Source organism: Carassius gibelio, chromosome B25 (genome assembly GCF_023724105.1).
Source record: "Carassius gibelio isolate Cgi1373 ecotype wild population from Czech Republic chromosome B25, carGib1.2-hapl.c, whole genome shotgun sequence".
NCBI lineage: Eukaryota > Metazoa > Chordata > Actinopteri > Cypriniformes > Cyprinidae > Carassius > Carassius gibelio.
The window spans coordinates 16,721,610-16,748,806 of record NC_068420.1 but is presented as its reverse complement, the minus strand read 5'-3'; the positions used below and the strand labels follow the sequence as shown (position 1 = coordinate 16,748,806).

Sequence of the window (27,197 nt, the reverse complement as noted above, 5' to 3'; positions counted from 1 at the left end):
ATAGACTTTGTTTGCTTGTATCTTTAGGGTCCCTTAAATTCCAGTTTTAGAAAACCTAAAAAGACATTATAAAATTATATAAATCAGAATTTCATTTTCTATTGAAGGTTTAATTAATATCTACTTAAAAGTTAATAAAATGCAAAAAAATAAAACATAAAGAGGCTTTGCCTAAAAAAAAACTAAAAAGAAAACTTACCTAAAAGGGCTGCGAGCTGTAACAGCATGTTTCTAGATTCTTCCTTAGCTGGGGTGCAGTAATCCTGATTTTGCTTGGAAACTGCAGAGCTGAGTCTGATCCCTGCAGACTGTTCTGCTGCTTTACTGCAGCCAGAGCTGCGCGAAACTTTTTCTCCTACGCCGCTAATCTTCTGCGCATGCGCACAACGCTCCGACTCGTCTCGTGCGCTCCCTCACCCATTTTCGAAGGTGGTCTTGAGGTAAGCAACGGCCAGTGAAAAACGGATAAAAGTAGTTAAAGAGCACTGAGGTACAGGTTTAAGTACACTGAGTCGACAGTACATGTCAAATGAATAACATTGATAAAAAATATTTGAGTATTTGATGAAAACGCGCCATTTGAGGGGGCATTTGAAACGGTAACGTTTCCTCAGACTGAGCAAAGATATTTTAGCCTCTTCAAATAGGAAGCGACTGTTTTGTCTCAAAAAATACAGTCAAAAGTACAAGATTTTCCATTTGTTTATTGGGAACGACGAAACGTCAAATTAATTTACTTTTATTGTGGTTATACCATGTTTTAGTAATGATAATTAAATCAAATGTTGTGCATAGACTGCTATATTCATTCACCACAGTATTAACAATGTACTCCAAGGTACCAATAATGGTACAACAGTGTTACATTTTCTAGAAAACCGTGGTATTTGCTTTTGATGTTAAGAGAAAAACAAAACCTTTCTGTGATTGCAACAAAATGTATTTATTAAAATATAAAATTACAAATTTCAAATAGAAATCTAGATTCTCCCGCACAATTACATGTCCTAACTATTTTATTTACAGCTGTTCTTACTTCCAGTAATGATATACTAAAATGAACAGACCTGTGCTCAGTGAAATGGCCTTTAATCCTCAATAATTAGACCGTTTAAAGGTCAGTCAGAGCAGGGGGTTCAGGTGGAACTGAAAATGGGATTTGGTGGTTGTCTTGACTTGAGATAAATTCGTGTTATATAAATGACCAAGAAGATAAACACAGAATTTGGTCAGTTTAGACATTAAACACATGACATTACAACAGATATTTTAATTATCAGTATATTAGGGCAATAAAGTGGTAGGAAACTTAGATATTTAGTTGGGCAACTCCTACAAGGCATACATTGTAATAAATGAAACCTAACTTGATTCCATACTACATCATGTCTCCTTTAACCAGTTTGTGTAGGGTTTTTGTTTTTGCTTTGTAAACCTCAGGAAGAGATTAGGTTAGGTTACACAACTAACATCTGCAGACCCTTCTGAAACCTGAAAGACACAGTTTAATCATTCAGCAGACCATCTGGACCAAAAAAAAAAGTTAAGTAAAGTAACTTAGAGTTGTAACACCTAAATTAACTTTTTTATTCAAGTCAAAAATACTACTTAATGTGGCTGAATCAATCAACTACATTAGGTTACTTTAAAAAGTCATTTTTATCAATCATTTTAAACATAATCTGTTTTGTGACTTTTTCTCCTTATCCTCACCCATTGAAGATGAAATTAACTCTGACAAAACAAAGCGCGTCTGAACAAAAAATAAAGTAGTTAAAAAGGTGGGAAAATCCACTCAGACGGACCAATGAAATAACATCAGTGGGGCTTTACCTTCGATTTTGCAATTGAATAGTCAACGGAGAGCCTGTTAACACTGTAGGACAAAAGCACAGACCCTCCACCTCCTGCGAGAGACAAACGAGCACATTCCACAAGCAGCAGGCGTCTAAACCTGACTGTCTTATCTTAATGCACATGGAGCAGCTGTTGAACTCAATTCTGGAAGTAATGCTGAAGTAGGTTGTTTTATCAAGAGGTTTTAATTACATATCCCTGAACCAAAAACAATGAAAATACTTTTGGAGGAGACAATGCCAAATATGTCGGACATAAGCCAATTTGGAATGAGCTAAACAGAATTGAATAAACAGTAATTGAAGTTGCATCTCTGATTTACGTCAGTCTGATTCAAATAAAACTCGCGAGTCTTTTTGAATGATTCGTTTGAAAACGTGGCTTATAAGAACAGCTCGATAAAAAAAGATGTGTTGTTGTCAGTGTTTTTGCAGCACACATTCTTTTGATCTCATCTTTTTCAATTCATCAGGCAAATAACTTGAGGAAAATCTGATTGTTTTGCTGTGGCACTCTAGATCCGTGCCAGAAATAGTGCTGCATAGTTTATAAGATAGGCTATATTTAAAATTTTACTCTTGTGACCTCTTGTGGACAGTCAGGGTTATACATTACCTATATGAGATTCTCAAACTTGGACCATCATTTACTAAAAATATACTTTAAATGCAAAATAAAGAAGAAAAAAATGGAACAGAACCAGAATACGGTCTTTAAGTATTTCTGGGGCTTGATGAGAACCAGTTCATAGCTCTATATTGTAAACAAAAAATCTGCAAGCCCACAAAGAACCAGGATAAAAGGACTGCACTTATCCTGAAAACCTAGTCCAAGGCCGTTTTGCCCTGAGTTGCCAAACACCAAAAAGGGTTCCTCATGTTTTGAAGAAGGGAAGCCTTTATAGGCTTAAGTGGAGCACAGATTGTATTTATCCACTTTGTCAACAATAAAGTTCCTCAAGTCATCTGCTTCCTTCTGGAGTGCCTCCAAATCTTTTATCGTTTCCTCTTTCCTTTTAGCTGCATCCAGAATCTTTTTCTCCAATTCTGAAATGACATTGATAAAGGAAACTAATTCTAATGCTAACAAGAAATTAACACCTATAGAAATCCATAACCCTTTAAATCCCAAATGCATATTACTTCGTATGATAATGTACCTTCAATTTCCTTCATTTTATCTTCCACATTTTTAGCCAGTGTTTCTGCCTCTATTGTGATGTTCTTCAGACGTTCATTAGCCTCTTCATTAACATTCTGGGTTGTGCTATTCAGTTTTAACTTTTCAAACTGCTCTTTCAATTCCTCAAGATCCTAACAATGGAGAAAAGCAATCCACTTATGACAGGTTAAATATGCTATATCTAAAGGCAGCTGTACCATCTTCTAGGTTAATATTTGGAAAGCATGTTTGTAAATCCAACATACAATTTATTTAAATGAATATATGTTTTTTTTTGCTTGTGAGACTTACCTTTTCGGTGTCTTTGGCAATGTCAAGCACTGCATTGGCAGCATCTTTGGCCTCCTTCCCCTGAGCTCTGTTCATCTCCGTCTTATTCTCCAAGGCCTTGATTTCATCCAGTAACTTTTTGGCACGAGTTGAATCCAAATTATCCTCAATATTTTTTAGTTTAGGTTCAGTCTGTTAAAAAGTGACGAGATATTGTTATAAAGCAGTTTATTAAGGGAAAAAAGTAGAAATTATCTCAAAATAAGTGCATTGAGAGCAAATCGAGAAATCAAAAAGTAAAGAAAGTTACACAGTACACGTCTGGAATGATGTGAAGGTGAGTAAAAATTGCTTTAAACGTGCAAAATAAACCATTACCTTATTAACTTTCTCCCTGATAATGTCATTGTTTTCTTTAGCCTTATTCAGATCCTTGAATATCTTGTCATTGACCTTTGCTGTATCGTTGAGTGCTTTCTCTATCTCCCCCACATTGATAGCCTTGGTTCTGTTCCTGGTGATGCAACAAGCAAACAGGATTAGTGACACTGGTGTCCACAGATTTAGCTTTATAATGCAGAATGAAATGGTAAAAACCACAGCTTTGTCACATTGACTTTATTACTGCAGCCTCACAAGATTTCTTGGGCCCTCTCCTTCATGTCTTCAGCAATTCTGGCTTGTTTTTCCAAGTGCTCTAGATCATCGTCGAAGTGTGTGATGTTTGCCAGGATCCTCTTGATGTCCTCTATCATGTCCTTGATCTCATCAGGGGATTTGGGCAGCTGAATGGACAACACAGCATTGGCCAGTTTCTCAATGTCCTCTGGTTTCACCAGCTCATCTGTTAAGATACAATACTTGCTAATTTACAGTTTATCATGTGCATTTTATTTTACTCTAAATGTAAATGTGTTGTAGGTTTGTCCTGAATAAAAATTTATTCTTCAGATTAATCCCTCACATCAAATTAATGGAACACCTTTTTTAAAATAGGCTAATTTTCCAATTCCCTTTTAAACAGTAGAGTTTTACCATTTTCGAATCCATTCAGCTGATCTCCGGGTCTGTTGGTAGCACTTTTAGCTTAGTTTAGCATAGATCATTGAGTCTGATTAGAACGTTAGCATCACACTCAAAAATGACCAAAGAGTTTTATTTAAAACTTGACTCTTCTGTAGTTACATCATGTACTAAGACCGATGGAAAATGAAAAGTTTGTGATTTTCTATGCCGATATGACTAGGAACTATACTCTCATACTGGCGTAATAATCAAGGAACTTTGCTGTCTTACCATGGGTGCTGCAGGCGCAGTGATATTATACAGCGCCTGGAAATAGTGCACCCATGGTATAGTTTCTAGCCATATCAGCCTAGAGAATTGCAACTTTTTATTTTCTGTCAGTCTTACTGTGTGTTCACACCGCAGCCGCCGAGAGCATCAAAAATCGCTCTGATGATCTGACGTAGATCGAATGCTAATCTTGTATTTAAAGTGGCCGCAAAGCAAACAAGCTTGTTGATCTTGTGCAGACTAACCACAATGAGGGTAACGTTATAAATTAACCTCATTAAATATTGTTGTGGATGAAGTATTAAGATCCATTACCTAATAATGTATAAAGCACTGTAAAAATACTCTGATGCAAGTAAAAGTCCTGTATTGAAAATGTTACTTAAATAAATATAATCAAGTATAAACATTACTTATTGTAAGTATAATGAGGGAAATTTGTTTAAAAGTAAACTGGCACTACTGTACTATTATTTATTATACCATTGGATTATTATTCTTATATCGTTACTGCACATCAGCAACTCACCAGGAACACGAACAATCTCAGACACCTTGGGTCCACGTTTTATTTATATTACCCTTTATGCAAACAGGGACACATCATAGACTATTGCAAACCTGCCACAGCAATAATCAACCTGTCCTATATTTTGCTTGGAAACTGTAATGAGAGCTGTGTTCTCTGGAATCGTCTCAAGAGGTGGACTTGAAGCTTGGAGTTTTGGTTTTGTGCTTCCCAAAATGAAAACACTGCTACCGATTTGCCTGAGGTGAGCAGATGAAATAACTATCCAGTTTCTTTTCCTGCCTGGATATGATCAAAGACCAGGCAAGCTTTACCAGAAGCTAGCAACTGATTCATTTCATGCATTACCTCTCAGGTAGTTCTTGAGCTTCTCAATGAGGTTCTTGGTGTCAATCTTTTCCTTTTCATATTTGTTCTTAGTCTGATTAATTTTATCCATCAGGTCCTGAGCTTGATCTTTGATGTAATCAGTCATGTTTGAGGTGTCCATGAGCTGTGAATAGAAAACAGAATGAGGCTTAACTTTTACATGTAAAGATACAATTATACAGTTGTTTTTGTGGCTTCTTTTTCAAAAGAAACAACCTAAAGTTTCTCTGGAGACCCTGATATAGACACTTTTAACAACAAGGCAAAGATACACATAAAGTATATGCATTCGAATTATAAAGTAGTAAGGTACTGGAATGTTTTTGACGTGCCTGTCTATCAGCTTCCTTGAGTTTACGGCGCAGATCAGTAATGTTCTTCTCGGTCATCTCTGCCAGTTTGGAGGCATTGAGGCTGAGGGGTAAACTCCCTGTGCAGGCAGGACCCCCGCAAATCTCACATGAGGCTCCACCACATTTTGCCTTGTCACATTCTGCATCGCCTGGAGCCCCACAGACCTATGGCAGAAAGTTTGTCAATGCAACACACATATGTTTCTTCTTCAAATTGCAGAATAATGTTTTACTCTTCATTCACCTTCTCGTTGAGGCTGGCAACACTCAAAGCTTTCACTTTCCTCTCCAGCTTATCCATTTCTCCTATGGGACACTTTGCAAGTTCCAATGTAGCATTCTTTCTCGTATTCCTGGAGGCTTCCAGGGCCTTTTTAGCTGCTTCCACTTTTTTCTCACTGTCAGTGAATACTTCATAGAGCTTTTTGATCTTATTTAAAATATCTATAGAAATGACACAAACAGTAGTTGCATAATAGCTCACAATGCCTTTAAAAGCCAAAATGAAGTGTTATAATTTTCACAAATGGCACTCTGATTCTGCCAAACCAACTTTCATGTTGTTAACCACTGACATTGACTCTTTTCATTTACAAACCATTAATAGCTTTTACATCTGTCGCTGGAATCTCTTTTGCCTTCTCCCTGAGATTCTTCAAGAGTATGTTGAAGTCAAGTCGGATATTGTCGATGTCAGTGTTGAGCAGTATGGTTGGATCAATAATGATTATGTGTGGGTCAATGGTCTCTGTTTCATTCCTGAGGAGTGAGTAGAAAGACATGTAAGATAAAAGTAGACTTTGTACAAGACTACTGTAATCATTCCCAGTTGCATCATTTAAAAAAACATGCTCATCATAGAAGATATTTATTTAATAGTCATTTTAATTATACATTTTAATAAATTAATTGATTTGGAATAAAAATGAGCATTGTGTCATTGACCCAGAAATTTTGTAGCATGTCAATTAAATTGTGTTAAACTATATTACCTAATGCGTGCCAAGAGTTCCTCTAGTTTTTCTAGCTCATCCTTGGTGGTCATGTTAGCCAGACTCTGCAGCTTCTCCAACAGATTCCATAAGTATTGTAGTTCAGATGTAGTCCTATTGTCTTCAGGACATGGCTTTATAGTTTCTATCCTCTCAATATCTAGTCTAACATCTGAGACAGTTTTCTCCAAGAGGTGGTAGCAGGCATGGCAGGGTTCACAGGCAGGAAAGTTTGTGTCATGACCTGGAGCGCATTCGTCACAGAAAAGGCCAATCACTCCTGGCTTACACAAACACTCGCCCGTGTAAGGGTCACAAAATGGATAAATGGTCCCCTCCATGTTACAGTCACAAGCTGAACAAAAGATGAAATAATTTTGTTTGAGTCAGCAGACAATGACTTGGAAGAAAACAAAACTCTTGTGTATATTAGCTTACACATGCACTGTATATATGGGTTTCCAAAGTGATTCGGCCCACACTCATCACATTTTCTGCCTCCATATTCTGGCTGGCACAAACACTGGCCTGTGATCTAGAAGGACATAAAGTGTAGGTGTGAAGCCTAAAAATCCGTTATAGCCATCCATGTGATGAAACAGTGAATTTATTGTATGAATGATTTAATAAACAGAAGATGTTAACCTTGTCACAGATGTAGCTGAGAGCATGTTCTGGGTCACAATTACATGGCTGACAACCAGACTCCCCATCCAGGTTCCAGTATCCATCCTTACACTCATTACATTGGGTTCCCTTGACACCTGTGCGACATGGGCACTGGCCAGTTTCCTGGTCACAGAAACAGGGACTTCCAGCTGGACACTTGGTGTCGTCTGTGCCCCTCCAGTCACAAGAACACTCTAAGCATGACATATGTTGTTTATGAAGCCATAGTTTATGAAGGCAAATAAAAATGTAATAAATAATAATACATAACTGTTTCTAAAACAATTAATAATTTACATGAAGAATTTTTACCAATACAAAAAAAAAACGTCTTTATCCTATGTTGTAAATGCATGTTATAGATCTGATTGTGAATAATTTGTCCATGTAGTTATTTATTTTTTTGATTTCATCCAAATGTCACACTAGATCTGGTGACATAAGCCAGTCATTTAGTCACCTTAAACCTTACCCCTTCCCAGTCATCTGCAAGCTCGCATTCATTTTTGCAACATCCTAATCTCAAACCAACAAATTAACAACCCAAGTGAGAGCTTGCCCAATTTTTCTTCGATAATCACTAGGATAAACATCACAATACTGAAGAAAATATCTGTTACTACTTCTCTGTTTGATTAGGATTTTATTATTAAAATCTATGTTCTTATATTTTGGGCCACATTAAGTTTTCCATAAGTTATCTATTTCTTAGTTGCTATAATTATTGGTGAAAATACCCACTCTTTGTTGTATTTTAAACCTCAGGAACTGGGAACAATTTAGTTACAGGAATACCTTTTGTGGGGATGGAATTTACTTCAGAGTAGGGTATAATCAAGTACAAAAGGAACGACCAGTGACTTAAGTGTATGCTGATTGGCTGAACTGCCATTTGGCAGCCGCCATTTCTAAAAAGCCATGTTCACACACAGTTTACTCCACACAAGTTAACTCCACGAATGTGGAAAAGAGCAACAGATGGGTGAAGCCATCTCCATCCTACAGTTGTTGATATTGTTGAATGTCGTGCTATATGACTTTTTAAGGGAAGTCGTGGCCTAATGGTTAGAGAGTCGGACTCCCAATTGAAAGGTTGTGAGTTCGAGTCCCGAGCCGGCAGAAATTGTGGGTGGGGGTAGTGCATAAACAGCTCTCTCTCCACCTTCAATACCACGACTTAGGTGCCCTTGAGCAAGGCATCGAACCCCCAACTGCTCCCCGGGCGCTGCAGCATAAATGGCTGCCCACTGCTCCGGGTGTGTGATCACTGCTCTGTGTGTGTGCACTTCGGATGGGTTAAATGCAGAGCACAAATTCTGAGTATGGGTCACCATACTTGGCTGAATGTCACCTCACTTTCACTTTCAGTGTTGTCAGGTGGCTGATGTCACATTAGAGTTACTACTGGCAGTGTTGAATTCAACCAGGAAAATGGGCCTAGGTGGAAATTTAGTTCTCATGGGACCGCCCTGGTGGCTAGTACCTATATCTACCCGTGTGAAAGCCCTAAAATGTTTATCATTTGCGTTGTCATTGTTTTTTAATTAGAAATAGTAAACAAGAAAAATTTGGTTCTTTTAGGTTGTTATTTCGGCCACATTAACCATATTTTTATTTATTTTATTGTTTCACCATGTTTTATGGACTTTGTCAGGTGTCCTTGAGTGCCATGAAAGATGCCTACAAATAAAATGTATAATAATAATAATAGAGCAATGTATCCTTTTAAACCTGTACCTTTGCAGTCTTGAGCGAGTGCATTGCCATAGTATCCACGTTTGCAACTCTGACAGCGCGGCCCCTCTGTGTTATGTAAGCACCGCAAACATTCGCCAGTTACAGCATCGCATGCTTCACCGTCGCGAGGATCAATGTTATTGTTGCAACAACACTCCTCACATCGGCTGCCTGGAAACCTCAGATCACCATAGTAACCATGAGCGCAGGAGTCACAGTTTAGGCCTACAAAAATAAGATACAATTTATAATAGATGTTAGATGTTTTTTCTTTTAAAGAGTTGTATCTTTACTTCCATTACTGTGTGTTACATCAAACAGGTAACTGTTAAACTCTTTGATGGTTTTGGAAATGATGTGTATGAAAGAGTGAACAAGGACCTGTATGTCCAGGCAGACATTCACAGTATGGAGCTCCAGAGTATGGATCTTTGTTGCAGGAAATGGCAAAGAAGCGCCCACTTCCGTTCAAATCTGGACATAAGCATGGTTCACATGGATGCCCAGAAACAGGGTCACCAACATAACCATCCTTACACCTGGAACAGAAAATGACCATTAACATTTTAAAGGGATAATTTACCCAAAATTTACCTACAGGTCATTCCAAATCTGTAAGACCTTCATTCATCTGGCGAACACAAATTAAGTTATTTCTATTATGACAACTCTTGGAAGATTTTAGCATGGTAATGGATATGACAGTGTTCATTTATTTGGTCTTGGTGAAATAAAAAGGCTACGCTTCTGCTGCCAAATTGCTTTTGCTGTTTTCACTGTATTTAAGTTTTCTTTATGCACAAAAAAATATTCTCTATGCTTCATGAAATTAAGGTTAACCTTGAGTTGATATTAAAAAAATGTAGGTTCCTATGCAATTTTGTTTAGGCGTTATACCACAAAAAGCCACCGGGGGCCATTGAAACTCCATTGAATTTTTTGGATGCATTTCTCTGTCACAAATGTATCAATTTCTCTCTCAATATTATGTCTATGACAAAATAAACACCAAATATGGAATCTTGAGACTCAGACCTTTCCAACGATATGTATTTTGTCAAGATTATGAAAAGTTTTGATTCTAAAAGACCGTAATATATTTGGAATATGACCCCTCCCACTAAGGGGGAGGAGCACGCTAAAAGATTTTAAAGTATGATTTCCATGGTAACACAGTTTCCGATTTCAAAATGGTGAATTTGGAGTATTTAAGCTTGCAAATGATATATAATGTATGATGATTACTAAAACATGTGATAGGGAAAAAGGAAGCGGAGTAGATTTTTTGTGACAAAGGTCAGAACTCCTGTTATGATGTATATGTTTTGAGGTGCACTCTTTTTATAAATTAATCTTTTACTGTTCCTTCATCATTTTTAACAACAAAACGTGGTCAAATATCTATTTAGGAGTCTTAGACCTTTCCAACGATATATAGTTTGTCATGATTAGATTAGGATATAATTGTAATATATGGAAGTAAATTTAGGCGTCCCGTATACGGGACGGTGACAATTAACAGGTTAAACCACTGCTGTAACATGGACTATTTTAACAATATCCTTACCACCTTTCTGTGCCTTGAACATGTCAGTTGTGTTGCTGTCTAAGATGAACAAAGGTCTTGCGGGTTTGGAACGACATGAGGGTGAGTTATTAACGACAGAATTTTAATTTTTGTGTGAACTATCCTTTTAATTTGTAAGGATACATTTATTGTAGTGTAACACTGAAAATGAACAATATAATATCAAATGCTCTCTTGCCTTTCACAGTGGGGTCCAGTGGAGTGTTCCCTGCAGTCCAGACAGTCTCCAGTGACCAGGTCACAGATGTCAGCCAACCCGTTGCATTTGCATCTTCTGCACAGGGGAAAACCGTAGTAACCAGGGTAACATTTATCACATCGACGAGCAGTTACTCCTTCTCGACACGAGCATTGACCAGTTTTCTGGTCACAAAGCTCAGCGGTAGAGCCAGACGGATCACAGTCACATGCTAGAGGAGTCAATGACAACAAGAATTTCCCAGATAAAAAAATCTAGTTGTGCCATTTTCTTAAAACACTCTGTTTGTATTCATTTTTCATATGAAAGTTTGTTTAAATAATTTGTTATATCATGTCATCTCTGAATATGAGAATGTGGCTTACGTGAGCAGCCATCTGGCCCAAGCCCATATGTCAGAGGAGTACAGGAATCACAGCAACGACCAATAACATTGGGTTTGCACTGACACTGTCCTCCAAATTTACTGCAAGATGAGGCATACGCTCCAACATGATGACAGTTGCAAGCTGTTGATTTACAAAGATGCATTTAGTTATTACAAGGTAACAATGCATTATGGACTTAAATGCATGTGTATATCTGTGATGTAAATTAAGATGATACTCACACACTGCACCATTGTGAATGAAAGCTGACATACTTCCAATAAGTTTCTCACATTCTTCAGAAAGGGTGTGCTGTCCTGCCTCTGCGCCCAACTCAATACAGCGGTATTGCTGAAACTGAGCTAGATATGACTGCGTGCAGAGGTTTGGGAGTGAGTCCACTTTGGGAATGAGGCCCATCTATGGAAAGTGAATAAGGATAAATACATTTACTCAACAAAAGATAGATCATTTTCAATTTAAGCTTTTCCAATGATCTTGCAAAATCAAGGTCTGATTGCTTGAAATCTTACAGAGTCAATCAGAATGTATGAGATGATCTGAGGGTCGGCACTGGGCTTCTTTCTAAAAGTAATGTCCACATGGTATTTATTACCATCACTAAGGCATATTGGAAGATCCAGTGTGGCTGTCCTGTATGTAAAGAGTTAAAAGTAGTAAGCTGAAGTAGATCTAGTAATAATTTTGCTTGACATGAAAAATGCTTTCAAGAACCTGAGCTCTTAAAGGATAGTTCATACATTGAAAGGTTATGGAGTCCAAAACAACATTTGACCCCACTGACTTTCAATGTATGGACAAACTGTCACACGTTCTGAACAGAATGGGCATAAGTAAACAATCCCAGAATCTTCCTTTTTGGGTGAACAATCCACTTTGCTAAATTAGCATGCAACGAAAACATGTTAAATATATTCAAAATACAATATACAAAAATCTAACCTTCCAGAGGCTGGAAGTGTAAACATTTTATCAGATGGGTCGTTGAGACAACTTCTATCCCCTGATCCAAAAGATACAACGTTCACAATAGCTGTCCAATCGTCAGTGGACTGCAAAGATAACATTTTGAGTACATAAATGTGAAATGGACCAAAACATTTCAAACAAACTCTCATATTCAGATATTTAATGAAAAGACTAGCTGACCTCTGGTTCATAGCGGACAACTACATAGTAGTCAAGAGTAGCTGGTATATTTCTGACATTAAATCTTAGTCCAACCCCATCCTGAACTCGAACAAAACCTGGTCCAGTCCAAGTGATGGGCCGATCTGGGGTGCGCTGTCGCAGGATGATCTGAAGAGGTGAGCCTGGTTCAAAGGGGATTGTCCTCTGCACAGGAATGACGAAGTAAAGAGACAATCACATTCAATTTTGTGACAATATACAGTAACCTGGACACGTTATTTATCTGACAGTTCAAACGTTACCTGGCCTTGTCTTCGAGTTCGCTGCTTCTCACGCTTGAACACCACAACCCTGCCATTACTGATCTTAAAGTCATAACCTCTTTGTCTGTAGTATTGCTCACAGATGGGTAGTGTGAAATAGGGGTATGGGGTCGGAGACGGCTTCACAGTTGGGGGATGAGTTGCTTTATAAGGTCTTGGGAAGGGTTTTGGGGTAGAGGAGCAGAGAGGAAGCTTGGTTGGTCGTACAGTTATCTTTTCCGGGGGATAGACCAATGTAGGGGCTTGTATAAATGGAGAAATTGACAACTGTAGAAGTGGAAATGGAAATGACCCTAAGTCATGAGGGTTTCTTCATTCTTATGAATGATTAAGAATATAATTTAGTACAAAAATTACATCACAGTCTCTCACCAGAGGTGCTGCATGTTCAGCCTCATAGATATAGAAATCAAGAGGGGCCAGGAAATATCCAGGGGCCGGCTCACTACATTTGGGGCCTACCATGTTAGGCCTGCATTCACACTGGCCATCCACTGGGGAACATCTGTGTGAATATGCACATACAGACTTGTAAACAATTAATCTGTAAACAAATAATTGTAAACAATTAATCTGTAGCATCATACTCGGTTCTCAATGCCCCTCCAATGTCACAGTCACAGGGTAAGCAGCCATAGACTGTGTTTCCCAGACCCCAGTAACCTGGCTGGAAAATTGAACAGCAAAAGCAGAATATTAACATTTCAAAGCATTGATGACTATTTAAGTTCATATCCTTGTGGTCTAATGGAGAGGTTCAGCTCACCAGACACTGGTCGCACTGTGGGCCGAAAGCAAATGGCTCGCAGATGCATGTTCCAGTAGTTTGATCACAAGGGTTGCCAGTACGTATAGTTCCCATGAAATTACACCTACACACTAGACATGTATAAATGAATGAATAAGGATCAGATAAAAGGTTTTAAGCAGATGCACACCTTCTGCAAGTAGGTAAATGCAAAAAGCCTTAGCTATATAAACTCATTTTAAGACATTATTGAGTAAGAAATGTGCCAGCTGGCTCCCATTCTGTGGGTGAAAGAACACTTACACTGACAGCCACTAGGGTCGTCCCTGCTGAACCCATAGAACCCAGACTTGCAGCGGTCACAGCGCTCTCCTTCAACATTCTGTTTACACACACACTGGCCAGTCACTGGATCACACAGACCACCGTCCATTGAGCCATCAGGATTACATTCACAAGCTGGATACGAAACATCAGAAAGATCAGGCTTTTCCTAATGGAGTATGCTGTACAACTTCTTGTCCTGGCCCTAGTCATTTCTAGTCTGGACTACTGAAATGCTCTTTCTGGCTGTACTTCATCATGCAATCAAGCCTCTACAAATGATTAAGAATGCAGCAGATTTATTGTACTTCAATGGACCCAAAAGAGTCCACCTCACACCTCTTTTTATCTCTCTGCACTGCCTACCAGTTGCTGCTCACATCAATTTCATGATTTAATGCTTGCTACAGATCAGCAATGGGATCCACAGCCTCTTACTTCCACTTGCTCTTACAAGTCTACATCCCTTCCAGAAAGTTAAAGTCAGTAAGTTAGCGAAGCCTTGTGGTACCAACACAGAGAGACACAAAATCACTTTCTGGTGGAATGATCTTCCCACCCTAATCCGGAATGCTAAATCCATGACAATATTCACAAGACTTTAAATGAAATGAAAAGTCATCTATTGTGGGAAGACTTAAATGCATCTTTAAAAAAGTAACTTAGTTTGTTTTTTGCCTCTTTTTGATGAATCGCTTCTTGGATTGCTCATTTGTAAGTCACTTTGGATAAAAGCATCTGCTAAATGAATAATTGTAAACATCTAAGTAGCCTTTCCACTAGAATGTGATGATTATTTTTAGAGGACAACAATGAAAAACATACAATAAAATAATTTATTTTTGCATCTAAAAGATTTTATTGTTCACCAGGTCACTCACGTATACAGGCATTGGGGTCGTGCGTAGAGCGTTGAGGGTCCTGGTAGTAATACGGCCCACACAGATCACACTGGGGTCCAGCACGGTTGTTCCTGCAGTCATCACACACACCACCACTAACCCCACCAGTGGCCAGATAGCGTGCTAAGTCAAAGTGACACTTCTCTGAATGACCATGGCAGTAACACCCTGAAACATTGAAGGTAAAGTTACACATGGCTTTTCATTGTTACTCCCAGGGTTTTAATGAGTTCCTCCAGCTTTAAATTGTCTTTTGTGTTTTAAACTATCAATAGTCAAAGTGGCTGAGTGCCACTTACTTCTGCAAACATCCGAGTCTGTTTTTCCACCTGGCCTCCAGGGGGCGTCATGGTAGAAGTCTTGACAGCGCTCACAGTTGAACCCTGCAGTGTTGTGTTGGCAAACACATTTAGTATGTACCTTGAGCAAAGACAGAAAAAAGCAAATATCAAAAGATTGTAAAACAAAGCATATGTAATTTCTTTAAACTAAGCTAGTAATTTAAGAATAAAAACAGGTACCTATAAAAGCAGAACAAAGGCTTTCTACTACACTAAAGCATGACAGGTAGTAATTTTTGTTAACTGCCCTATAAAGAATAAATACATTTTCAGAAATGGTGTCAAGAGACAAGAATGTGACTATACTTCAAAGTCCTTCCTCAAAAAAATTGAACTGTTTCAAACATACTTGAGACTTTTCTTGACTTTAATAAACTGAGCACATTATGAAACATTAAAATCTCTTCTGAACAACTAAAGAAGATACTTAGGAGACTATCTGAGCTCAGGAGAAATTTAATGTCTCCGTTAATCTCCAATTAATCTCAATGCTGTCTAAACAGTTCAGATATTAAGGAGGTCTCAAATGTGCTTTTCCTTTTTAGCAGGAGTATGCTCACCATGCCAGGCTCATTAAAGGTATCTCCACGTGCGCCATCCACGGGAATGCACTGACTGGCGTGGCCATTGCAGAAGCAGCTCCCCCGAACCACCATCTCATAGAGGGCATAATAGTACTTATCCTGTGGGTTCCTCTTCCGTCGCATCAGGAACGTGTCGCCCAGGGTGATCAAGCGGGTAAAGTTTACTCGCAGGTTTGTCAGGGTGATCAGATCTAGGGACCATAAGAAGTATTGCTTATGCTGTTTAAGACTTTAATGATACCATATTTAGTCATTGATATTATCAGTATTGGCTGTAACATGAATATCTATTGTCTTATTGATATCGGCCAAAATGTAACTATCAGTGCATTAGTTATGATTTGGGTCCTGAAAAAGAAAAGCAGGTGCGAACCAGTGGAACAAACTGCGTTATGACAGGTTTGAATAGTGTATATTTTCTTTACAGTCAGTTCTTCAAAGTGCCTAGCTCACAATGAGCTCATCATTAAGCCTTTTGCTTGTTGGACATGCCTTTAGGCATCATCCTGCCTTGACATTTTTATTACTGTCATATTTCTAAAAGAAACAAAACATCTTCACACAAAACATGAACCTTGTATAGTAGGGTCGTAAGGATCATGGATGTCAAAACTGGGATCCAAGGCTTTCAACACCACCTGGATGGAAAGCAAAGTTAGACTGAACCTGAAATGTATGTTAACAAGTAAACTGAACAGATTGGATTAATTCAGGATTGCTCGGTGAATATACCTCTCCATCGGTGGACGGCTCTGCCCCAGAGTAGCGAGTATCACAGATAAGGTCATCAATACTGTCTGCTGGCCCCTCAGAGACACCGGGGAAAGAGTTAGCACAGTCCTCCGCAAAGTAACGGAAAACCTTCCAGGTTCTCCCGAAGTCTTTCGACCTCTCAACCAACATGGCAGCAGGCCGAAAACTCTGTTTGAGAGCATTTGTTATAAAAAAAAAATTTTTTTTTAAGTTTTTAAATAAGATACATGGAAAGCATTGAACGTACCTTGAACGTCAATATCAGATGACTAAACTGAAACATTGATTCCAGATCCAACTGAATGCTGACCTCATGGACACCTGGGATTTTTAAATGAAGCAAAGTTGAGTCTAAATACCAGCAAGATTGTAATTAAATTAAGTTCATGCAAAGAAGAAAGTTTAAGGAACGCACCGTTCTCGGACTGCCACCAGCTCATCTTGCGTTCAGGTTGGAACGTGGTGATGATGTTTTCTATGCGGTGGCTTTTGGGATTGTGGTGAAGACTGTAGGGGCTCCTGGAGTCACAGATGAAGCACTTGTGCTCATTCTGAGTTTGTAGATAAAGGACAACAAAGTCTTTTAATCGGCAATAATATTAGTGTGATGAACAGAATGAAATTTGCTTTTCAGCTCCACTAACAGTTATGGCTGGTCAACCAAATCAGTCAGATTCATAGAACATTTCTCATCGTGTTGCTGGTTAGGCTCTGTCTGTGCTGTGCGCGTTCAAATATTTTGGTGGAGGCGTGGCTTTGGAGAGTGATTTGCAGGAAGGGTGGGTGGGAACTTATGCTTTCAAAGTTGGCTTACTATTGCTAACCTCTCTTTGAAATCACCTACTCTACCTTTAGCTATGTACCATCTTGCAGTGCATCGTTTGAGAAATTAACTAGCTGTTCTTGGCTGTTTCCAGTAACATTCTTGCATATCTGTATTTCGATCCATGTTGGTTCAACAATATAGAGTAAATGGTTGTTAATGATGTCAAGTAGGTGTTGGAGTAATAACTTTAGCTAATAAGCATTTTGAGATCAAATGAATGCCAGATTATAACTATAAATAACAAGCAGGACTACTTTGATAGGTTTTGTTCTCTGTTGTTTTGCTTTATTTCCAGATTTTTTATTTAATCACAGGTACCCCGGGTACTAGGGTGGTTTCATTTTCTTGGCAAACTAAAGTAGTTCAAATTTTTTGTTGGAACTATAGTTTTGTGAAATGCAGAATTTTGGTAATTATGGAACTTGCAACCATAGTTGCTTAACAAAGCTTTAGGAAAATTAACCGGGATCAGGATCAAAAACTGAAGATTCAGAAAACTGATGTGTTGAAAGATTGTAAGTAGAGTAAGGATGGATGGCAAGATTTAATCGAATATGGACTCATGTTTCAGTCTGTTCTTCACACAAAAACAGTGAATGTTTTCAGAATACTTGGAATATAGTGCTTATGGACTACTTATTTTGGAGCATGACAGCCACATGCGTCATTCACTTTTATTATGCTGAAAAGACCCACCAAGATGTTCTTCCAAAAAAAATCACCTTTTGTGTTCCATGGAAGAATAAACTTCAATGGGTTTAGAACAACATGAGAAAATGAACAAATAAAGACGAGATTTTCTGAATGAATTATTCCTTTTAAAACTTCATACAGTAGGGAGTCTGTCGCAGAAGCTCCTGCAGTAATGTATTATTCTATGTAATTGGTGTCTCCTGGCAAAAATTCACAAGAATTTCCTGAATATAGTAGGGACAATGAGGGGGGATATGCAGGGGTCTTTGTTGCAGGCGTGTATGAACAAGAGCTGTCCATCATGTCAATAATCTCATTTTAACACCAACCTGAAATGCATTCAGTGTTTTTACAGCTTCCTTTTATTTATACCACTTGTTATTGGAAACACCATTGCGCTGGGCTCTTCAGGCCAAAAAAAGTAGTGTAAATATACAAAATGATTGCTGAACGACACACCCACATACCAGCTTTATCACCTGTATAGACAGGGCCGGGGTATGAGGTGGGAGGAAAGGGGAATATGGAAACAGCCATAAATTAGTCTTGTGGCAGAGAAGAGGTAATGACCTATACGACAGCTCAGGGAGGCACATCACAACTTGTCTTTAGTAGGTATTACCCAAAGGGTCAGCTAGAGTGCTGTCAATCCACCCTGAAAAAGGGGGAAAACCTTGCCGTGTTTTTTTTAATCTCAGTGTGGTTGCTGAAAAGACACCACTTTAGGATGGAACTGTATTCTCGGTAGTTTGGATTGGGAAGAAGTTATGCAAATATGTCTGAAAACTGTACTCGGAGACCTGAGGGAAAGGTATATGCTTGAGGGTTCAAGGACTTGGGAATTTACAACCCTGAATTTCAAAGTGAAGTGAAGGGTTTTCCCTGCAAACCCAACAAGCAATGCTCTACTATTTCTGGTTTAATACTCTGAAGACATACATCTTTTAAACCACATCACTGACATTGAGACCTCTTGAAGTGTTGCACTTTTGACAACTGACCTCTAGGTATCCCAGGATGCAATATTTTTGTGCTCTGTAGAGTCCACAGGTTGAAGAAGCCTTGAGCTGGGCGGCGCGGCCCACCATGAGGTCACCGAGGTTAGGATAACATGAATTCCCCACACATTCGTCCTGGAGGCAGACTGGAGCAGCTATCACTGAAAATCACAAAAGTTCAGTTATAACTGGTTTTACATTAGCTAAATTTCAAGTAATAAAGTTAGCTGCGTAATGATGACTCAACCTGTACTAGAAATTGTTCTCCAATCAAATGCTTTCTAGACAGAGAATGCCCCTCCCTTCAGTTAACCTGCTATTGGCTAGCAACAGCAAGCAGGAAATCATGAAACTAAAGCCTGTTGGCTGTTTAGTAAAAGGAGGAGCTTTGCAATATGCCACATTCAAACGTCCTGTCTTGTACATTCAACATACTTTGTAAATGCCAAAAAATATATGACAATATGTTTTCAGTGGACTTTCAAAAATGGTTTTTCTTGAGACAACATGACAATTTATAGTTGCATTTTTTAAAACAATTTTCAGTAATTGAGATCTGGCAGCAACAGCACATTTTCTCACTTAGACGAACAACTCGTGGACAGATTTTTTTTTTTTTTTTTGTGCATTCAATCTCGCATGCCAACAAATCAATGCACAAAAATAAAAAATAACGATTCTTAGGAATAGAGTTCAGAGTTTGTCTTATGATAAACCTCAAATAACAAGGGGATTTATAATAATTTTAATATCTGGCCAATTCCCAAACGTATTCTCTCAAATGGCCTGAATATGCAGATCATTCACAGCATATATGGAATGACTTTTTGAGTTAGAATAGTTAGCAAGAGGGTGATTATAGACACAACTGGGCTAGATGTTTTTCCTCTTAGTAAAATGTCCCAGAAAACCTCCCATGTATCTACTTATTAGCAACCACTTTTTTAAAGACAAGTAAAAGCTTGAAAATAAAATGATTTCAACCATTTAACCAAAAACCAATAAATAAAAAAATGTAATCGTTTCTGGGTTTTGACCTACAAAGTAATTCCTGCACTCTATAATTACAAAAAAATTATAAAAAGAGATAATAATAGAAATGTGGCTGCAATTTGCATCTTAAAAGTAACTATCACCTGGTTTACTGCACTCATTTTCAAGAATAAAAAGTAATAAAAAGAAAAAAAAAAAGTAAAATCAAAACAAGTATGAGCCAGAACAATTGCTAAAGGACATGATTTGTTGAAACTGGCTTTGTGATGAAAATTAAAGAGAAATATACAATGAAAGACAACTTGTGCATGTTAGAGGATTCAAGTGTCAACAAGTGGGGAAAAATTCAATCCAAGGGTGGCAAGTGATCACATGTTTCCCATGATTGGGCTCATAGGGTAATTTGACTGTCAGCTTGCAGCAATGTCAAAGACTGGTGCAGACTTACAGAGGAGCAGGAACGCTGATGTCTTTAACTGGATCAGCATTGCTGGACCTATAGGACAAACGGGTTTGTGTGGAGAGAGAAAGGAGGAATTCATTCATTAATTAATTAATGGAGGAGGAATGTGATACAATATCAATGTGAGAAATATTTCTCAATACATGCAGCTCTTGCCATAAGGTTTACTACCGGTTTAATTAAAGCAAATTCTAAAGACATTTTTTCTCATTGAGTCATCTGCAATCAGCATGTCAAGTACAAGCAATCAAGCAATAATTAGGATTTTAGAAGCGACTGAGGGCATTTATCAACACTACCTGCACTGTTAATCAGAATTTATCTGAATTAGGGTTTATCATTTAGCAGGATATGAAACGTTTTTAGACATAGATCTTAACTTCAGTAGTGTACGATGAGCCTGTAATTTGATCAGTTTCCGTATGTCTATGACACAAAGACGAAGAGTCTTTTTTTACAGAGCATAGATCATTCACCACAATGCACCAGTCCAGTTTCATTCAAGAAAAGCCACAATGTATATACGTGACAACAGCCCTGGGAGTACAGGTGGGCTTCTGTTTAAGTCTCACTTGTGATGAAACGGGGAATTTAAAACATGCAAGAACAAGACAGTCATTATAGTATTAGATTTGCTTTTAAGCAATGCAACACAGCAGAACAGAACTGGAATTGGCAAAATGTAAATGTCATGCAACTAAGGCCTGCCATCATAGCTGTTGGGCCTTCAGTAATACCAACCCAACTGATAATATTACTTGATCGAGCTGGATTTAATTGGTTTTATGTTTTAGAAACTAATATGTTATTTCATTTGTAATATAGTAATTTTATTTTTTTAAATGACAAATTGTAAAATTCTACTCTCTACTCACTATTCTCTCAACCAAATTTTCTCAAAACCAACAAAATTGCTCAAATGTAATTTAATATTACTTATTTTATTTGGATAGGACAGTTTATCTTTTATATATGATAGTAATGGTAATATTTTATAAATATTTTGCACATTTTTGATCTTTATGAAGTGTGTGTATATATATATGTATATATATATATATATTAGAATCGTACAATTTGGCATTTTTAACAGAAAACATTTTTTAAAATATTGAAAATACAATAAAATATTTGGTTATAAAACAAAACCAACTAAATGTATAGATACATTAATGCAATATTATTTTCAATATAAGTTAAAAAATAAAATAAAAATAGAAGTTTACTGAAACATTAACAACTAAATAAGAAATACAACAAAAAAGCTGTTTTAAAAATACAGTAAATTATTATTATTTATATTTTTTAACAAAAACTTGCTCATTAACACTTCTGATTACAGTTAAACATTTGCGCATTAACAAATCTTATTTGGTTGAGGTTATGTACAAAAAATAAATATAAAAAATGCTGAAATTATCAGATTATTTTAACCACAATTTTTTTTATTATGCACAAAGTACTGACATAGATCCCAAGACTGTATATAAACCAACACTCTAACCAATAAATCATTACATCAGCTGCGACAAAATATTTTCCACACATACCTTTGCAGATGAAGACGAATAGCATGTGGTAGGACTAGACTTGACTGAACAGCTTCGGCTTCTACCAAAAATGATTCATCATAGTCCAATACTCTAAAGAGAACAATAGAGAATCGACTTACAATTTGCATGTCAATGTATAGCTCTTAATACCGCAGCACATCTGGTTACACAGAAATGACTTAACACTTACACACCATCACTTCCAGAGTTTGCAGGTGATTAGACGGCGTCTTCTGCTGATGATCTCAGTGTGTTGTGGTCCCGGGCTTGTGAGCGCGTACCTGTAGCTGCCAGCAATGGACTGTGCTGTAATAACTCTGAAAGCTGAAGCTTGTAAAGACACACCTGAGCTCCCGAGTGTGGGACAGAAGGAAGAAAAGCCCCAAGGCTGTGTGAGGGGAAAAGGATTAGGTTGCATTGAGAGCTGATTTATGCTTGTCATGAATGATGGCTGGATTCATTACGGGACACGCTCTCGTCACCGTCAGTGACACATCAGAGTATAGAAATGTGTTTGACACGAGTTTACGCTCTGGGATTAAATGCTACATACTACAGCTACAGAAGGTGTGTCTACTAAGAATGCATTTCTTTAGAAGAATGAAATGAATGTTTGGGGATATGTAGAGTGTGATGCAGGCGAGTGAGAGCTTTATGAAGGAATTAATATTGTAGGACATCTCCCAAGAATCATTAGAAAAAGTGCATTGAGAACAAATTTTTTAAGAAGCAAATTCTGCACTTAAAATGCTCAGGGGAGTCATTTCGCCTACTTTTTTAGTTGTTGTACTAAAAGCACCAAATAATAAAAATGAACTATTTTAGGACTGTTTTGGGCGCCCACTTGATATCTGCTATAAAAATCTGGGTCCTGAAGCAAAAATCTATGTCAGACCTAATGTTTAGTTGTTGTACTAAAAGCACTAGATATAAAAAAATCATGTAAGATTTGTTTCATCAGACACTGGTCAATTTAAGGCTGTTTTGTTTCTGCGTAAAAAAATACTAAAATGTTACTAGAATAGTTCACCCGAAATGTATGATTTTTTGAAAATGTACTACTACTCACCCTCAGGTTACATGAGATGACATTACATGTATTTGTTTCTCCATCAGATTTGGAGAAATGTATCATTGCATCACGTGATCACCAGTGGATCCTCTGCAGTGAATGGGTGCCGTCAGAATCAGAGTCGGATCCTCTGCAGTGAATGGGTGCCTTCAGAATCAGAGTCGGATCCTCTGCAGTGAATGGGTGCCGTCGGACTCAGAGTCGGATCCTCTGCAGTGAATGGGTGCCGTCAGAATCAGAGTCGGATCCTCTGCAGTGAATGGGTGCCTTCAGAATCAGAGTCGGATCCTCTGCAGTGAATGGGTGCCGTCGGAATCAGAGTCGGATCCTCTGCAGTGAATGGGTGCCGTCGGAATCAGAGTCGGATCCTCTGCAGTGAATGGGTGCCGTCGGAATCAGAGTCGGATCCTCTGCAGTGAATGGGTGCCGTCAGAATCAGAGTCGGATCCTCTGCAGTGAATGGGTGCGGTCAGAATCAGATTCGGATCCTCTGCAGTGAATGGGTGTCGTCGGAATCAAGAGTCAGATCCTCTGCAGTGAATGGGTGCCGTCGGAATCAGAGTCGGATCCTCTGCAGTGAATGGGTGCCGTCAGAATCAGAGTCGGATCCTCTGCATTGAATGGGTGCCGTCGGAATCAGAGTCGGATCCTCTGCGGTGAATGGGTGCCGTCAGAATCAGAGTCGGATCCTCTGCAGTGAATGGGTGCCGTCAGAATCAGAGTCGGATCCTCTGCAGTGAATGGGTGTCGTCGGAATCAAGAGTCAGATCCTCTGCAGTGAATGGGTGCCGTCGGAATCAGAGTCGGATCCTCTGCAGTGAATGGGTGCCGTCAGAATCAGAGTCGGATCCTCTGCAGTGAATGGGTGCCGTCGGAATCAGAGTCGGATCCTCTGCGGTGAATGGGTGCCGTCAGAATCAGAGTCGGATCCTCTGCAGTGAATGGGTGCCGTCAGAATCAGAGTCCAAACAGCTGATAAAGACATCCACATGTAATCCACAGCACTCCAGTCCATCAGTTGGACAAAAAAAAATGTGTGTTTGTAAAATAAAGAAAAATACAAAAGTTATGTAGCTTCTGGCTACAATACGAGTCCTCTATCCAGAATATTGCTTTCTGGAAGTCGTCTCGTCTGAATCAGAAGAGAAATATGCACAGATCAAGCCATGATTTCAGCTCTAAACAAATGTGTCGGTGGATTTTGATGTGCGAAAACAACAGTAGATGGACTCTTTCACTGAAGGAAGTGTGACTCATATTTTGGCAAGAAATTACAATTTGCAGCTAAAACCAAACGCCTTGATGGAGTTTGTTGCATCTTTTCGATTCACAAAGATGTTAACTGGTGGACTGGAGTGGATTTCTTATGGATTATGGTGATGTTTTCATCAAATGTTTGGACTCTCATTCTGACGGCACCCATTCACAGCAGAGGATCCACTGGTGAGCAAGTCATGCATAAAACCTCTCTAAATCTATTCCGATGAACTTACCTACATCTTGGATGGACTGAGGTTGAGTAAATACTCTCATTTTTGGCAACATTTGATGCTTTCATGCCTTGAAAGTGAAACCTTATATATTACATTTGAACAAATAAGCCCTTCCCTGTTTTGTTGTGATTTTAAAGACACCTGTATAGAAAGAGAAGCATTTTCTCTTAGTTTTAACGAGGGTTTAAAGGTCTAACGGTCAGCCCAGGGCAAGAGAAAATGACTTGCAGGTGTTTTTTTTTCTCCAAACTTTACGTTTCCAGTCATATTATTAGCAAACACAAACTCATATGAAAAGCAATTGATGCAAATGTTTTTGATGCAATTCGGTCGTTGGCCTTCATCCCATGCAAGCATACATCAATTTAAACATCTCTATTAAAATCCATACGCCCTTTTTTAAAGCTAAAACTAGCTTTAAGCCACATTTTGGACAGGGGTCCTTCAAATATCACCTTCTTTATTGCTACAAATGATTGCCCGAATGAAATTAACGCCAGTGGCTGTGGCACAGATACTGATAAACACGGCGCATCTGGCCTACAAATCACAGAAATACACTTTTCAACTTCTCAAAGGCAGGTTTTATGATCTCAGTGTCAACAGCTGTGGTTAGAAACCACATACCGACCAAGCCAACACTTGGTTGTCATTCCCTCGAGGCTGTTTTTGGCATCTGTAGACATTTACAGATCCAGACAACATGCAAATGTATCAGTCAAAATCCTTGCAGCAAATCTTCACCGAGCCTGACATGTCTGGAATGTGAGTCGGGGTATGGTCCAGTTTATCATTGCCATTCATTTAAGGTAATGTTGTGGAAATGCAAATCATCACACATGATTAATAAGATGACTTTAAACCGCTGCTTTGTTGTTGTGTGCTGTCTTGCAGTTAGTCAGTTATTTGCCGATGCTGTTTGGAGTTAGTTAAAAGGTTTTAAACATTTTATGCAACGTGATTCTCTCATCTTTTTTAATGCAGAAGCACTTCTGATTAGCAGCTCACTATCATAGCGATTCAAAACCAGAGTATGAAGACGAGTCTCATCTTGTGTTGAAGAAAAACACAGTCTCGGACTCAAATATCTGATCACTGTTTTGATTATGAATATGAAAGTGAAAAAGTCAATAAACAGATATATATTGTTCTTAGTTAACAGTCTTCTGTGTTCATCAATGTTCATCATAGCAAGTATTAAAATGAACATTAAATTTAAAACTGTTTTGTTTGATATAATAGACATATAACTCCTCTGTAAAATGAATCTGAGATTATTTATTTCTTACATTTCCTGCTTGCTTTATCATATAAAAATACTATATAATATTTATCATATTATTAAAATTGACTACATTTTAAAATGCTGCAATTGGTATAAAACAAAACTAAATTAATAAATGAAATGAAAAAAATATATATTCATTTGTTGTTTTTTTTCTCGGTCTGCTTTATATGATTGTAATAATACTAAATAATTATTAAGTGAAATTATTCAAAACCTATTTATTTATAACATATTTAATATTTATTATTATTATTTATATAATGAAATATGTATTATAATATTTATCATACTATTAAAATGTATTAAATTAAAAATTTTAAGGTTATATTTGATACAATATAAAATATTTCTTTTGTATATTTAAAATCACAATAAAAATATAACTTCTTACTAAAATGAATAAAAAATATTTATGATTATATTAAAATAATATATATATATATATATATATATATATATATATATTATCATATTACTAATCAAAATGTATTACATTTTAAAATGTTTAATATAATACAAAAGATAACTTCCTAATAAAATTAAAAAAAAGAAATTTCTGTCTGCTTTATATGATTAAAAATATTATATTTATAATATAATTCAAATGTATTACATTTAAAATAGAAATTTAATATTTGATATTAAACAAAATTATACATTTCGAGGCTAGCTGTCAGACTTTTCACTTAAGTGCATTTCTCTGGGCATATTTATTTTTTAAATCCAATTCTACTGAATTAAATTTAAACAGTAAAACACAAGTGCAGAAATGTAAAATGCTAATATACAAATATTGTAATTCTGTATAAACATATAACATTTAAAATAAGTCACAATAAAATCACAGCTATGTGGCCCCAAACTAATGTTTATGACAAAGAGGCTAGTCCTAGGAACACAGTTATTGTTGTTGTTGTTGTTTTCCATTCAGTTATTATGTGAATGTTTTCCTTCATAGAAGTTCAAGTATTTAGTGTAAGAGCACACTACAAAAGCACAGCTGTGATTATGAGATGTGTCACTTCTGACATCAGCCTCATTCAGCGCATTGACGAATGAGACCCATGTTATCATCAACATCAGACTCGTGCTCTGCTTGTGTGAGACGCATTACACAGTCTTTCACCCCCGTCACGCCGGGACTTTGTGACAGCTTTTTGGTATCAAAAGAAGTAAACACACAACTTATCAATTGAAGATAGACAAAAATAAATAAAAACACAAACATTTCATTGATTGCCCTGATATGTTGATCAAGGAGCCAGCACACAGCACACTTAAC

General features: G+C 37.6%; 2 protein-coding genes across 2 annotated transcripts in view; both read right to left on the bottom strand.

The window, feature by feature from the left end:
- Positions 1-429, bottom strand: part of lamb1a (laminin, beta 1a) — a 32,352-nt gene extending 31,923 nt beyond the window's left edge. Inside the window, exon 1 of the mRNA XM_052597546.1 lies at positions 200-429. Within this exon, the coding sequence (XP_052453506.1) occupies positions 200-227 (28 nt within the window). The 5' untranslated portion in view covers positions 228-429. The remainder of the gene's footprint in view (positions 1-199) is intronic.
- Positions 430-918: 489 nt separating this feature from the next.
- On the bottom strand, positions 919-20,538 carry lamb4 (laminin, beta 4). Its single transcript, XM_052597547.1, has 34 exons — positions 20,495-20,538; positions 19,057-19,214; positions 16,952-17,087; positions 16,784-16,857; positions 16,516-16,704; positions 16,358-16,421; positions 15,760-15,974; positions 15,158-15,278; positions 14,838-15,026; positions 13,936-14,091; positions 13,651-13,763; positions 13,472-13,551; positions 13,257-13,389; positions 12,864-13,151; positions 12,580-12,765; positions 12,373-12,482; positions 11,943-12,063; positions 11,652-11,829; positions 11,407-11,550; positions 11,021-11,252; positions 9,636-9,793; positions 9,255-9,479; positions 7,494-7,711; positions 7,287-7,383; positions 6,849-7,203; positions 6,455-6,615; positions 6,101-6,300; positions 5,836-6,021; positions 5,483-5,627; positions 3,946-4,153; positions 3,688-3,823; positions 3,331-3,501; positions 3,017-3,170; positions 919-2,903 (listed from the first exon to the last, which is right to left on the bottom strand). The coding sequence occupies exons 1-34, from the start codon at positions 20,532-20,534 to the stop codon at positions 2,764-2,766; spliced, it is 5,481 nt and encodes a 1,826-aa protein (XP_052453507.1). The 5' UTR covers positions 20,535-20,538; the 3' UTR covers positions 919-2,763.
- Between the last annotated feature and the right edge of the window lie 6,659 nt (positions 20,539-27,197).